The 13,743-nt window shown below is 44.8% G+C and overlaps 2 protein-coding genes across 2 annotated transcripts in view; both read right to left on the reverse strand.

Moving 5' to 3' along the window:
• The window catches only part of LOC309397677 (uncharacterized protein), a 33,307-nt gene extending 20,884 nt beyond the window's left edge, over positions 1–12,423 (reverse strand). Inside the window, exon 1 of the mRNA XM_081963918.1 lies at positions 12,335–12,423. The gene's annotated coding sequence lies outside the window, so the exon portion shown is untranslated. The remainder of the gene's footprint in view (positions 1–12,334) is intronic.
• On the reverse strand, positions 1,299–11,906 carry LOC309397848 (uncharacterized protein). Its single transcript, XM_081964243.1, has 2 exons — positions 11,788–11,906; positions 1,299–7,452 (listed from the first exon to the last, which is right to left on the reverse strand). The coding sequence occupies exon 2, from the start codon at positions 7,245–7,247 to the stop codon at positions 5,283–5,285; it is 1,965 nt and encodes a 654-aa protein (XP_081820369.1). The 5' UTR covers positions 7,248–7,452; positions 11,788–11,906; the 3' UTR covers positions 1,299–5,282.
• Positions 12,424–13,743: the final 1,320 nt, after the last annotated feature.

Here is a 13,743-nt window from a genome sequence, read left to right on the forward strand (position 1 = left end):
GACCTGATCCATCGTCCAATCATGGATGGAGAAGCTTTCAGCCCTTTGTTGGTAGGGTGGAAAGATACGAAGAGGGCTTCGCTGCGTCTGAAGACCGCCGTCTTGGCGATGTAGATTTTAAGAGCCCACCTGACGTCGAGTTTATGCCATTTGCGCTCCAGATTGTGAGATGGAGCAGGACAGAAATTTGGAAGAGAGAGGTCCAGAGACCGATGGAATGCTGAATTCACCTTCGGGACAAAAGTGGGATCGATGTGAAGGACCATACGGTCTGGGTGGAACATACACAAGTCCGATCGGATGGAAAGGGCCGCCAGCTCTGAAACCCTCCGCGCAGATATCATGGCCACCAGAAAGGCCGTCTTGAGCATGAGGTGATGTAAGGTTGCCGACCTGAGAGGTTCAAAGGGCGAGTCAGTAAGGAAGTCAAGGAGTTTGATCAGATCCCAGGAGGGAAATTGGTGAATGGAGCCCTGATGAAGGAATTGTCCCTGAAAGGCTTTCTGGGCTGGAATCTCTGGTTGTTCCTGCCTGATCTATTAGAGAAGGAGGGGGTCTGTCTGGGTGGAGCCTGTCGTTGCGGACGGGAATTGGAAGCACTCCCATCCTGGCCACGAAAGGGCTGCCTATGGTAAAAAGATTGGCTCTGACCTTCCTGCTTTTTAGTGGCCGGTTGCAGAACCTTCCTCTTATGCTTGGACTCTACCAGAAGGGGCTCTAATGGAGGACCAAAGAGAAGGGATGAAGAGTAAGGAGAGGAGGCAAGCCTCCATTTGGCCCGCGTTTCTGCCTGCCACTGCTTTAGCCAGAGAAGCCGACGGGTGGAGATGGAGGATGCAATGGCTTTGGACACAAAACGGTCCGCGTCCAAGGAGGCATCTGCTGTGTATTCTAGGACCACCTTAATTTTGTTAATGTCCCTGCGAGCCCTAGAATCCCTGGCTGGAAGGCAAGCTTGAAGTTGTCTCAGCCACAGGAGAGCGGAGCGACTAAAGAAGGAAGCGGAGGTGCCCGCTCTAATGGACCAAGCTGAGGCCTGGTGACCCTTGACCAGAGTTTGTTCTATTCTCTTGTCTTCAGGTCGCAGAGCTTCCTTAGGAGCTGCTGAGGCTGCGTTGGGAGAGGAAAGGCCAATTATAGGTAAATCAATAGAAGGTACCTCCAAAGCCTTGGCGAGGTCAGGAGCGACAATGTACAGGTGCTTATCCGAGGCACTGGGGAGGGGCCCGGTACCTGGAGATGCCCATTGATTCTGGACAACATCTATGAAGAACTGTGGTGATGGGATCATCTCCTTCTCCACTGTAGGCTGGATGAAGAACGAATCAGTGGTGTCAGTCTTGTCTGCTTCCGTAGTCTGAGTCGTCTTAGGAGAAGGAATGCCTGCGATCTTTTTGGCCTTAAAAAGGAGAGAGCGAAAAAAAGCAGGTTTAAATAAACCTACAAAGGGAGGTGGATCAGGAGGAAGACCCTCATCCTCCGAAAGATCTGAGTCTCTTGCAGGGCGTTCCTCTTCCCCGAAGACCGACTGTTGGTTGGAAGTGCCAGGTAGTTCGTTAGACGAAGAAGCCGAGAGATCACTATCCCTGCGCCTGGAACTAGAGGAAGAAGCAGACCTGCGAGAAGCAGAGCGATTATAAGACCTGTGTTTAAGGCCAGCCGTAATACCACGTTCTATGGCCTCAGAGATCATATAAGCCATTCCAGGCGAGTAAGAATGGCGTCGGCGGGGAGGGTGAGATGTATCTTTCTGGTAGAGGGGATCCTCACAATCCGAATCATCCTCACTGTTGGCCAAAGCCTCTGTGCCCCTAGCATCCCCGGGCTGCAAGATTGAGGCAGCAGGGGAGAGGTCATCCTCCGAATCAGAAGATAAATCAGGAGGGGGGCTGGAATGAATAGGCCTCTGGGCCTGAAAAATGCGAGGCTCAGTGTGCTTGGTCTTGGACCTCTCCTTCTTAGCCGGGGTCTGAGGGGCCCTGTCATCCTCCCGAGGGGGTGGATTCTCTATGCCCTCCTGGTTAGGTCTTGCATCACTGGGAAGGGGCTCAATGGTATCCTCTGGAGCAGGCCTCTGCCTGCGGCCCCTAGAAGTAGGGGGCTCGGTGGGGGGGGGGGGGGAAGGAGCCATGGAGACTGGAAACAGTTGAGGCCCAGGAGTAGGAGAGGAGGCCATAGCCAGTACTCAGAGTTCCTTGCTCTTCAAAATGGCCACCGGACAATTTTCACGCCCAAACAAAATGGCCACTGAGGCTACAGAGCCTATGGGCCGGGGCCACGAGGTAGCCGAGGCCGTGAGGTAAGCGTGGGCAATATAGGCCCTGCGGCAAGGCTGTGGGGCCAAGGGCGAAGCCGCGGAACGGCAGCGGTAGCCAGAGCGTCGATGGTGAGGTGCGGCGGCAGCAGCGGCATTTCCCAGCGGCGAGGTGGCTCCCCGCAGCTTTTGGAGACTTCCCGCGGCTTTTGGAGGCTCTTGATGGCGGTGGCGGCAGTCAGCGGAGCAAGAGGCAAGGCAGAGGCCGGGGATTCCCTCGCTGAGGTGAAAGCGGTGAGGAAAGCCTTCCCCGGCTTTTGCAATTAGCGTTGCCTCAGAAGCCCGGAGGCAATTCAAAGGCAAGTCTCGACGAGATGAGGCAAATACTCTCCAGCCTCCAGAGGCTATTGAGAGCTCTCTTCCGAGATTCAGCAGGAGCCCAATCCAGAATTCAATTTAGACAAAGTAATTTTCTTTCTTGTTTTAGTGAAATCCAATTAAATCCGATTAAATCGAATTAAATTAATCAATTATTCAGAATTAGTTGAGGAAAAAGCGATTAGCACAGCCAGTTCTAATCGAACTGAGTCTAAAAAAGTGGGAGCATGCTCCTCAGAGGCGATGACATCACTTTGGTAGACTCAGTTCTATTGGTTACTGACTGAGTTAACCCATGCATGACCGCTGTCTCCACCAACTTGGGAGAATCACCCTTCTTTACATACTGTAGAAAGTGTATCAGTTGGTTACAAAAGACTTTCGTGCATCTCTTCCACAGTCATCAACCATAATTCATATTAACTCAAGTATTTTAACTCAGACATATTTATACATATTACCATCATCATACCTCTATTTTCATTTGACTATAATTGTTTAAACGTCCTTCATCATAAAATATATCAAGATTTAAAACATAACCACACACTGGCATTTCATTTGCTATTTCTAATATCCTCCAATAACACTGAATCCTTATGGCCTCTTCTAGCTAAACATCCATAATATTTAGTAACAAAAATTTCTAATCCTCCTTTCCAAATCGATTTACAATTTACATCCACTTTCCTTATGTTGTACCCATGCATATACATATACATTGTTATCATTATCCCTCCTTTATTTGACTGTGTCCTTTAAGTTTAACTAGTTTTAGATTATACACTTTCATCTATCAACCTGTATCTTTCCAGTAGCCAAACAATCTCATGTCTTCTGCCATTTGTGGTATCAGTCCTCTAATCACCTCTTTAATCAAATTTGTATGGACTCCTCTTTGCAACTCATTGCTTATTAAATCTCTCATGTAATTTCTATGCCCTTCTTCTGTTTCCTTAATCAGTTTACCTTTAATTGTCAGTGGTGTTTTCAACGATGTTGCTAACAAAATTTCTCTCTTTAAAGCCATTAATTCTTTTATTTTCTTCTTCTTCTGTATCTTGCCATCTGGGGTAGAGTTCCCCTCCATTTAATTCCTCTTTCTGTATTCCACTCTTTCCATTTCCAGACACAAACCAATCACCGTAGATTATCAACAGATTTAATTTCTTTGTAGTCATTTTTCTCTTCGGTTTTTAGGACTCTAACCTCCACTTTTTCTACTTGATAAACATCTCCAACTTCTTCATCATATTTTACTGTTAGCTGCTCTAGATTTTCCAACTTCTTCTCCATCCTCTCAAATGTGTTTGATAATTTCTGAATTTCTAACAATATCTTTTGCAAACTTAAAGTTTCTTTCTGCTGTTGAGATTGTGCCATTATCTCCAGCTGACAAACAGTGCTGCTCTGGCTTGGAAGGTTTTTACAAGATTAAGCATAAATTCACAATAACGTCTTATTTTCACATTTCTCTGGTTAAATATATACTTCAAAGGAACATCTGTATGCTTTTCTTCTTATCACTCTCTATAGACAAAACAGTGAGACCTTGAAGTGCCAAACCAGAATAATCAGTGAGGAAAGTAAAAGTGTTTTGTTTCCAATGCATAAACCTCCAGCCTCTGAGCAGTGTCGTTTTCCCCTCTGTTGTTGCAATGTTTTTTGTTGCTTTTTGTATCTTTTTTTATTCCAAGTTTTAAAAAAAGTCAAATTCTTAAATGAAATAGGGAAGAAAAAGGGAAAAACACATGCAGTAATGAAGGAGGAGAATTTTACTCCATATGTTGCAAAAAATAATAATAAAAAAAGAAGAAGAAAATTTAATCCATTCGGTTTAAAAGGCTTGCATAAATTCCATCCATGAAAATAACATTTAAAAAGTAAGATAACCCACCGTCCAAAACCATTCAAAGCTTAATTCCTCTGCTTATTTTTTCTGTTCTGAAATTTAAATTAACTTTAAGTTTTTTATAGGCAGTCTCTTTTAAAACGGAAACATATTCTCTTTCCGTATCCTTCCGTTTTGGAACCGCCCCGACTTCATCAGCCTTTGGCTAGACTTTTTGTCGCCAGCTTGAAAAACTACTCTTGGATCGATCAGGGACTTTGCGATGTCCCTGAGATCAGCAAGACATATTCTTCCTGTTCTGTTCACAGTCTCTGTGGGACGGTTTAGGTCCGATTGGACCACTCAGCGTCAAAAGTATCAACTGTGGTCTCGGAGCATCGAGATCGCACGTCTGTTTCGTCGCGACCTTGGCTCCTCCTCTCTCCTGTGTGGATTTTTTATCTGCATCTGAAGATAAAAATCTTTGCCACATTCTAAGCCCTGATAAAATTTTCTCTCCAATAAGAATTCACTGATGCTAAAAGAGTAGTTTTCCAGGGAAATCATACATCACACTTCAAACATTTAAAGTGCATCTTTCCGATATAGAGTGTAATTTTTAAGGGACAATTGAAAAGAAAATGCTCTCCTATTATCTGAGAGTTTCTAATTTTTCTTCCTTTTATGAACTCTTATATGGCTTCTAAGGGTTGAACAACCATGAAAAACTGTTCTACCATCAGGGCCTATTAGGGCTTTTCCATGTCATTTTTCTCATGTCTCCCTTTTGAGCAAAACATTACCACACTCTGTGCATCTCTATGGCTTCACTCGTGAATGGACCTTTTGATGCCTTCCAAGGTAGTCTTTTCGGGAAAAACCTTTCCCACACTCCTCACATTTATAGGGCCTCTCTCCTGTGTGCCCCTTCTGATGTCTCTGAAGTCCAGCAGAATCCACAAAACGTTTCTCACATTCTGAGCATTGATGGGGGCTGTCTCCAGTGTGAAGTTTCTGATGTCGAATTAGGTGTCCCTTCTGTACAAAACATCTCCCACAGTCTGGGCATTGATGGGGTCTTTCTCCAGTGTGAATTCTCTGATGTTTCAGCAGGGATGATTTGAAGGCAAAATATCTTCCACATTCTGGGCATTGATGGGGTCTTTCTCCGGTGTGAACTCTTTGATGTTGATTTAGGTATGACTTTGTGTTAAAACATCTCCCACATTCTGGGCACTTTTCATTTTTCTGCACAGGCTTGGAAGGCTTTTCTCCTTTGTGAATCCTCTCGTGTTTTCTAAGATAATATTGGCAACGAAAAGTTTTCTCACACTCTGAGCATTTATGTTGCTTCTCTAAGTGGCTTCTCAGATGCATCCGAAGTCTATCTTTCCGGGTAAAAGATTTCTCACACACTGAGCACTTGTGGCTTTTCTCACCTGTGTGGGTTTGGCAGTGAATTCTAAGGGTTGATGAACGACCAAATGCTTTCCCACAGTCTAAACATTTGAACTTTTTTTCTCCTCTGTGAACGTTCTCATGATTTCTGAGGATGTCTATTGTACGGAAAAATGTTCCACACTCGATGCACATATAGGGCTTCACCCCTGTATGGATACTCTGATGTCGAGAAAGATACGACATTTTAAAAAACCATTTATCACAATCCTTACATTTATATAGTTTTTCTCTCCTGTGTGTCTTTTGGTGTCTCTGAAGGCGAGAAGAATTGACAAATCTTTTCTCACATTCTGGGCATTGATAGGGTCCTTCTTCAGTATGACGTTCCTGATGTCGAATTAGGTGTGATTTTCTGCCAAAACATCTTCCACATTTTGGGCACTGATGAATTCTCTGATGTCGAATTAGGTGTGACTTATATTTATATAGTTTTTCTACCCAGTGCGTTCTTTGGTGTCTCCGAAGTTCAGAAGAATCCACGAATCTTTTCTCACATTCTGGGCATTGATAGGGTCTATCCCCAGTGTGAAGTCTCTGATGTCGAATTAGGTGTCCCGTCTGGACAAAACATCTCCCACAATCTTGGCATTTGTGGGGTTTTTCCCCAGTGTGAATTCTCTGATGTCTCAGCAGGCATGATTTGCTGGAAAAAGATTTCCCACATTCTAGGCACGTTTTGCTTTCGTCCTTTATGTGTGTTTTATTATGTTGGCAAAGAGATTTGCTCCGAGTGAAACACTTCCCACATTCTAGGCATTTATAAGGACTCTGAGCTGTGTGAATTTTCTCATGTCTTCTAAACAATTGTTTATAACGGAAAGATTTCCCACACTCGAGACATTGATAAGCTTTCCCTCCGGTGTGGATTTCCTGATGTTTAAGCAGCTGCGAGGTTTGGGAAAAGCACAGCCCATATTGCACACACTTGCAGGGCTTCTCTTCAGTTGGGCTGTTCTGAGGCCTAGAAAGACGCCGTCTCTCAGGAAATCTTCCCCAGCGCTTCCAGGACTCCCGAGATCTCTTTCCCTGGTGGATTTGCTGATGGGCTGCAAGGTCAGAGCCTTTAGCAAAACGCTCCCCACACTCTCCGCATTTGTAAGGCTTCAGTCCAGGGTGGCTCCGGAGATGTTTGGCAAAGCTCCACACTCCAGGAAAGGATTTCCCACAAAGGAAACACAGTTGAGATCCATTCCTCATGTGCAGCTTCCGGTGGATCAAAAGGAGGGACCGGTAAGCAAAGGATATCCCGCAATCGGAGCATTTGAAGAGTCTTCCCTGATTCCTCTTGGGGGACTTTTGGCCAAAGTGTTCCCCCCTCTGCATAGTCTCGAGGGGCTGCTCACTTCCAGGGATTTCTATCAGAGGAAATTTGAACAAGCAGAACTTTGCCCAAAAGGTTGGAAGATGGGCAGGAGGAGGGGCTCCAGCATGAGTCCAAAAGCTGAGAAGACGAAACCTCTGGTCCTGGTGACTGACCCAGATTGGATCCTGCAAGCAGAACTTTGTCCAAAGGTTTTCCTGGTGGCACCTGCAGGATGAAGAAAAAAGAAGTGAAGGAGAGAGGAAGATTTATTCTCTTCAGCTCTCCAAATAGCCCAAACAATAGCTGGGAGACACACACACACCCTATATGAACACTGGTGGGGTGCTCAAAGCCTCTATTCCCCCCACCCACCCCAGAATGAAAGCCATGCTGGGATGCCCCCTGTGGAGCTGACCTCCCCTCCCCTTACTATGATGAGAGGGATGGCTGACGGAATCCCTGTTGCTCCCCATTTGCCTGCCTGAACTGGGGATGATCCCTGCCTTTTCCTTTTGCTCGGTTTGGGGGGGGGGGGAGATGATACTAAAGGATGTGAGAGAAACTGCAAAGACCCCTCATAGGATTTATATGTTCCAAGTGGAGCTAATTGTGTACAGAATACAACCCATGTAGGTATTCATGCAGCCTGTTCTTTGGGCCAGCACAGATTGAATATGTTCTTCCTCCTAGAATGGCTTCCTATTGCTGCTTTATAATTAAGGGAGGATGCAAATACTTTGATTGGGGCCAGCAATGCAGTTTGAACACAACAGGGAACAAACAGCTTCCATTAAAAAAATTGACCCAAGTATATATGGACCTAAAGAGGAAGACGGATGGAAGCCTATCACTTCTAGAAGGAAACAACCGAGAGCAAATCCCCTTCTATGTATCCTCCTCCACTCCAAGGAAGCCCCTCTGGAACTGAACAATCGCTGTCATGTTCTCCCCCTGGAAGGAAATATGCAGCCACCCAGAAAAGGGCAATAGTTTTTTTTTAAAAGAGGCAAAATCCAGCATTTCTACAACAGGAAGTAAATATCCCGGCTTTTCTTAGGGAAAGAAAGCAAGTTTGGGTGAGAGGTGATTCAATTCCCAGGGGAACAGAAACTATAGTTGATCTAGGCAGGTATGTTATCTCCCTGAAGCAAAAATCAAAGATGGAAGAGAAATAATCCAACCCATGGAGTTATACCCCTTTCTTCTACTGCACCTGGAGACCAATAAGACAACAATGAATCTGAAGAGAGCAGATTATGGTTCCCATTTACAAGAAAAGGAGGTGGGAGACCCTGGAAACTACAAACCATTCAGCCCAACATCAATATCTGGGAAGATACTGGAAAGAATAATAAAAACACAGATCTTCGAACATCTAGAGACAATGTGATAAATAAAAGCTATTATGGGTTTATTAAAACAGATCATGCCAAACCAATCTTTTTTCCTTCTTTGACGAGAATGGTTAGTCTAGACTAGAAAAGAAGGATTGGGGGTGACAGGATAGCTATTCCCGTATTTGAGGGGCTGCCAGAATGAAGAAGATGTCAGCCTATTCTCCAAGCAGGACGAGAAATATTGGATGGAAGCTAATCAAGGAGAGAAGCAAGCTGGAATTAAGGAGAACCTTCCTAACAGGGAGGACAATTAATCAGTGGAGCAACTGGTTTGCAGAGGTTGTGGCTGCTACAACACGGGAGTCTTTTAAGAAAAGAAGGGACAGCCACCGGTCCGAAATGGTATAGGGACTCCTGCTTGAGCAGTGGGCTGGAGTAGGAGACCTCCAAGGTCCCTTCCCGCCCTATTCTGAGGGATAAAACCCACCAACAAGGGGCTGCCACATCCCACCCTCCTTTAGAGCAAAACTGGGAAAATAATGATTTTTTTTCAGATTCTACTCAGCTTTCTAGAAACAAATGTGAACAATGAAAACAGCAGAAGAAAAGCAAACAATATTCATTTGCTATCATTTAAATAAAGGCAAAAACAAAAGTGGATCTTTTCTCCATGGGAAAACATTAATCTCAATACAAACAATCTGAACCTTTTTCTTCCCCTCAACAAAAACCCTCCACCCTACCCCCATTGAAGAGAGAAGGGTGGGTATTTCTTTCATTCACCCAATAATCCCCCCCTTAAGCCCTTCAAGGAAAAGCCCCCTTTCCCTCTGTGGGCCTAGGCTTCCCCCCCGCCTTTGCCCAAGAAAAGAGCACAGATGTTTAATAAACTTAGGAAACTGAAGGCAGACAGAACCTGTATACAGGAAGTGCACATTAAAAGGGAACATATCAACTTATTGGAAAACACAAATTTGGAAAATTATATACAGCATTGGCAGACAAGAAAAAAGAGGGATAGCAACCTATGTAAAAGCAAAAATAAAGTCCAAATTAGTCTACTCCAACGAAGAAGGCAGGATTCTAATGATTGAATTAGAAACAACACCGGTCTTATTAATAGTAATATATGCACCAAATCAGAAACAAGAGGAATTTCATAGGAAATTGCACAATAAAATAAATGAATTAGAGTATGAAAATATTTGTTTAATTGGGGATTATAACGCAATAGTGGAGAAAAAGATGAACTATGAAAGTAAAAAAAAAAAAGACAAAACCAATTACCTAAATCCTTTTCCGAGATGGCACAGAATATAAACTACACAATATTTGGAGAGAAATGCACAAAACAAGAAAGCAGTATACCTTCTATTCGAACACGCATCAGTCTTGGTCGAGAATAGATATTGCCTGGACATCATTTGGACTACGTAACCAATTAGAGGAAATCAAAATTGAAACAAATAAGTGGGCGGATGATAACCCAATAAAATTAAAATGGAAAGGCCAAAAAAGTAGAAAAAGATGGATGATGAACCCAGATACCGTAAAAGAAACAGAATACACTCAAATGCTAGAGAAAGAATCAAAATTATTTCTTAGAACGAACAAAAAAGAAGATACCTCAATGCAAAATCTCTGGGATACCATGAAAGCATACTGTACATAAGAGGCCTCACGATCACCTATATAACAAGAAAAAGCAGAAAACAAAAAGATCAACAAGAACTATGCAAAAAGAACTTAGTGAAGCCGAAACTGAATTACAGAAAGACCCAAAGAATAAAATTAAAAAACACAAAAGAGGGATGATAAAACATAAGATTAATTCAATAACCCAAAAAGAATTAGCAAAGGAAATTTAAGCGGCCATATAAAATTACGTTCAACAAGCCAACAAACCGGGACGATGGCTGGCATACAGATTGAAAAATGAAAGAGAAAAAAGAATGATATATCAACTAAAAGATGACAAAGGAAATATTCAACATAAATCGGAAGAAGCAAATGATTCAAAAATATTTCACAAAATTATACGCGCAAGATAGTATGGAGGAAAGTAAGATAAAACAATCTTTAAACCAAGAAAAGAAAAATTAGTCCTGAAAAACCAGAAGAATAATAAAACTCCAGGACCAGATGGAATCCCGGTGGAGTTATACAAATATAATCAAATAATATTGGAAGAACTAGGATTGGAAATGTTTAATGAAGTTTTAGAAAAAGCCAAGATGCTTGAATCATGGACGGAAGTAATATCGCTCATCCCTAAAGAAGCAGCTAAGTTACAAGAAATTCAAAACTATAGACCAATTTCACTATTGAATTCCGATTATAAATTATTTGCAGCAATTATGGCAGGAAGAATTAAACAAGTGCTAAATGAATGATCAAAATGAATTTTTATCATACACACATAAAAAATAATACGAGAGTCATCCTAGATATATTAGAATATTATGAGGTACATCCGGAAAAGCAATTGGTACTGGTTTTTCTTGATGCAGAAAAAAAAATCGACAATGTAATCTGGAAGTTTATAACAACTCAATTAGATAGGATGAAATTTGGAGAAAAATTTACAAAAATGATAGAAAAACACCCAGACAGCCAAATGGCGAAATTTATGGCGAAATGGACAAATTAACAAAAGAAATTCAGGGAAAAGAAGAGACAGAATATTATCAGATATGGGAAAAATGGAATAGGTGGAGATAGGAAAGAAACAAAGGTCAATGAAAGAAGCCAATAAAGACCATAAATAGAAGTTAAGGAGGATTAACATGTACTGTATATATGCACTCAAGAGAGTTTAAACTTAACATGAAGTTCCAATATATTGTCTAAATGTAGTTTATGTCTAAGTTTTGTTTGTGTGTATTTTGTATGTTTGAAAATATTTTTAAAGCAAAGAATATTCATTCTCTACCATTTAAATAAAGGCGAAAGAAAGTGGATCTTTTCTGCCTTGGGAAAACATTCAACTCAATCCAAGCCATTTGAACCCTTTTTCTTTCCCTACAGAAAAACCCTCCACCCCCCATTGAAGAGAGAAGGGCGGGCATTTCTTTCAGCCACCCAATAACACCCCCCCCTTAAACCCCTGGAGGAGAAGCCCCCTTTCCCTCCGTGGGGCGACGCTTCCCCCCCTTTGCCCAGAGGCTCCCCGTCCAGCCCCGCGTCCACCCGCACCTCCCTCCTGGCACCGACTCGGGGCTACCTTCCTCCTGGCGGGGAGAAGCCCTCCTGGCAGCCCGAGGGAGAGCGGGAGCCCCACCTGCCCGGAGCGGGGCCCAGGAGCAGCCTTGCCGGACGCCCAGAAGTTGCCCAGCCGCCCAAAATGCCGCAAGTGGCGAAAAGGGCAGCAAAACTACCAGAAATTCAGCTCCCATACGAGGTGGAGAGGGAGACCGAGAGTAGGTTCCTAGAGAGGCCCCACGGATGCTTCTCCCCGCCTTTTCCGGTCCCCATTCCTCCCTGAGAGAGTGGGGGAGTCGCTCTAGCCCCTCCTTCCATTTCTCCTCTTTGATCAGCTTTGTTTCGGGGTCCGGCAAGCGCCGCTTCCCCCTCGGAGGACGCTGGGCGAGAGCCGCCTCTTTCCCAGACGGCCGGAGTCCAGAAGGGCCCCGAGCCTTCCCTTCCCTGTCCCCACCCCTTCATCACCCAGGATTGGGAAGAGGCGACCGGGGATCCCCGCTCCCTCCTTCCCCCGAAGTTTGGTGTGGACTTGGAGGCGACACCGGGCGCTGGGATCCCCCATCCGGCACCTAGCAAGGCTGAGACGGCTGGGGAGGATGGGCTCCGTAGTAGGGAGATCGTGGCTTCCGCAGGGACACAGGCCGACATTAAACGAGGATTCCCTTCCAGCCTTGGAAGTCAGCCAAGCCCTCCATCCATTCATTGCCCCCGGCCGGTCTCCCTGCAGCAGAGGCGGCCCTGTGGAGGTGGAAGGAAGGAACCCCCCCCTCCTCCCACCAGGTGCAAAGGGCGAAAGTTGAATTCCCTGCCTTTCATCCCTTCCCAAGGAGCTCCGTCTCCACTCAGGGGCGCCTCTTCCCGGGTGGGTTGTGGGGAAATGCGGCATCGAAACTGCAAGTGGATGAGACACGTGGACCAGAGGCTTTAATGGGAGGGCTATTTGCCAATTGTAGAAAAGGGGCGACATGTTTCCCTTATTGTGCATTTCTGGGCATCAGGAAAGAACATCCCGTAAGCTTTGCTTTCATCCTGGTTTGCCCCGTGTGCCTCTTCTGGTGTCTCCGAAGTTCAGCAGAGTCCACAAATCCTTTCTCACATTCTGGGCGTTGATGGGAGTGACAGGTGTGAAAACTGACAGAATAACAGACTTGGAAGAGAACCTGGAGGTCCTCAAACTCAACATTCCCCCCCTCCCCCAGCAAGAGATCCTATGCCGGTGATGGTGAACCTGTGGCAACCGATTTCGCCCTCCCCAGGCTCCAAGAAAGCTCTGTGTGCATTCATGGAACAGCGGGAGGGGGGAGGGGTGTCACACGTGTCACAGGTGCCACGTGGAGCCATATTTGGTTGCATCCTAATTGTCAGCTCTGGCCCTCATGCGGTGCGCCGGCCAGCTCATTTTTCACCTTCTCCAGCCTTCAGGAAAGCCTCCGGAGCCTGGGGAGGGGTTGTATATGTGTGTGGGGGTGGGGTGGGAGGGTGTCACTTTACTTTTTTTACTTTTACTTTTATTTAATTTATAAACCGCGCCCTCTCCCAGAAGGGACTCGGGGCGGTGTACAGTCATATAAATATAAATACATAAATATAGATAAATATAGATGGAGGAGGTAACATATTAACTGTACAGTAATAATTAAAATTAAAATTAAAGATACATTAAAAACTACCCCTAAAAAACTACCCCAGAATAAAATGTTTGCCAGGAGGTCAAAAATGGGACTATAAATCGGCTAGGCCAGCTAATTAGAACAGGTGGGTCTTGAGTTTCTGTCGGAAGGAGCGGAGGTCGGTTGTGGTTCTGATATCGGGGAGGAGGTCATTCCAGAGGGTTGGGCCCATCACAGAGAAGGCTCTACTCCTGGGTGCCGCCCGTTGGCATTGCTTAGTGGACGGCACCCGGAGGAGTCCCTCCCTGTGGGAGCGAATTGGTCGCAGGGATGTATGAGGTAGGATGCGATCCCGCAGGCAACTAGGT

Source organism: Natrix helvetica, assembly GCF_964273705.1.
Source record: "Natrix helvetica genome assembly, chromosome: 1".
In the NCBI taxonomy this organism is placed as follows: Eukaryota; Metazoa; Chordata; class Lepidosauria; order Squamata; family Natricidae; genus Natrix; species Natrix helvetica.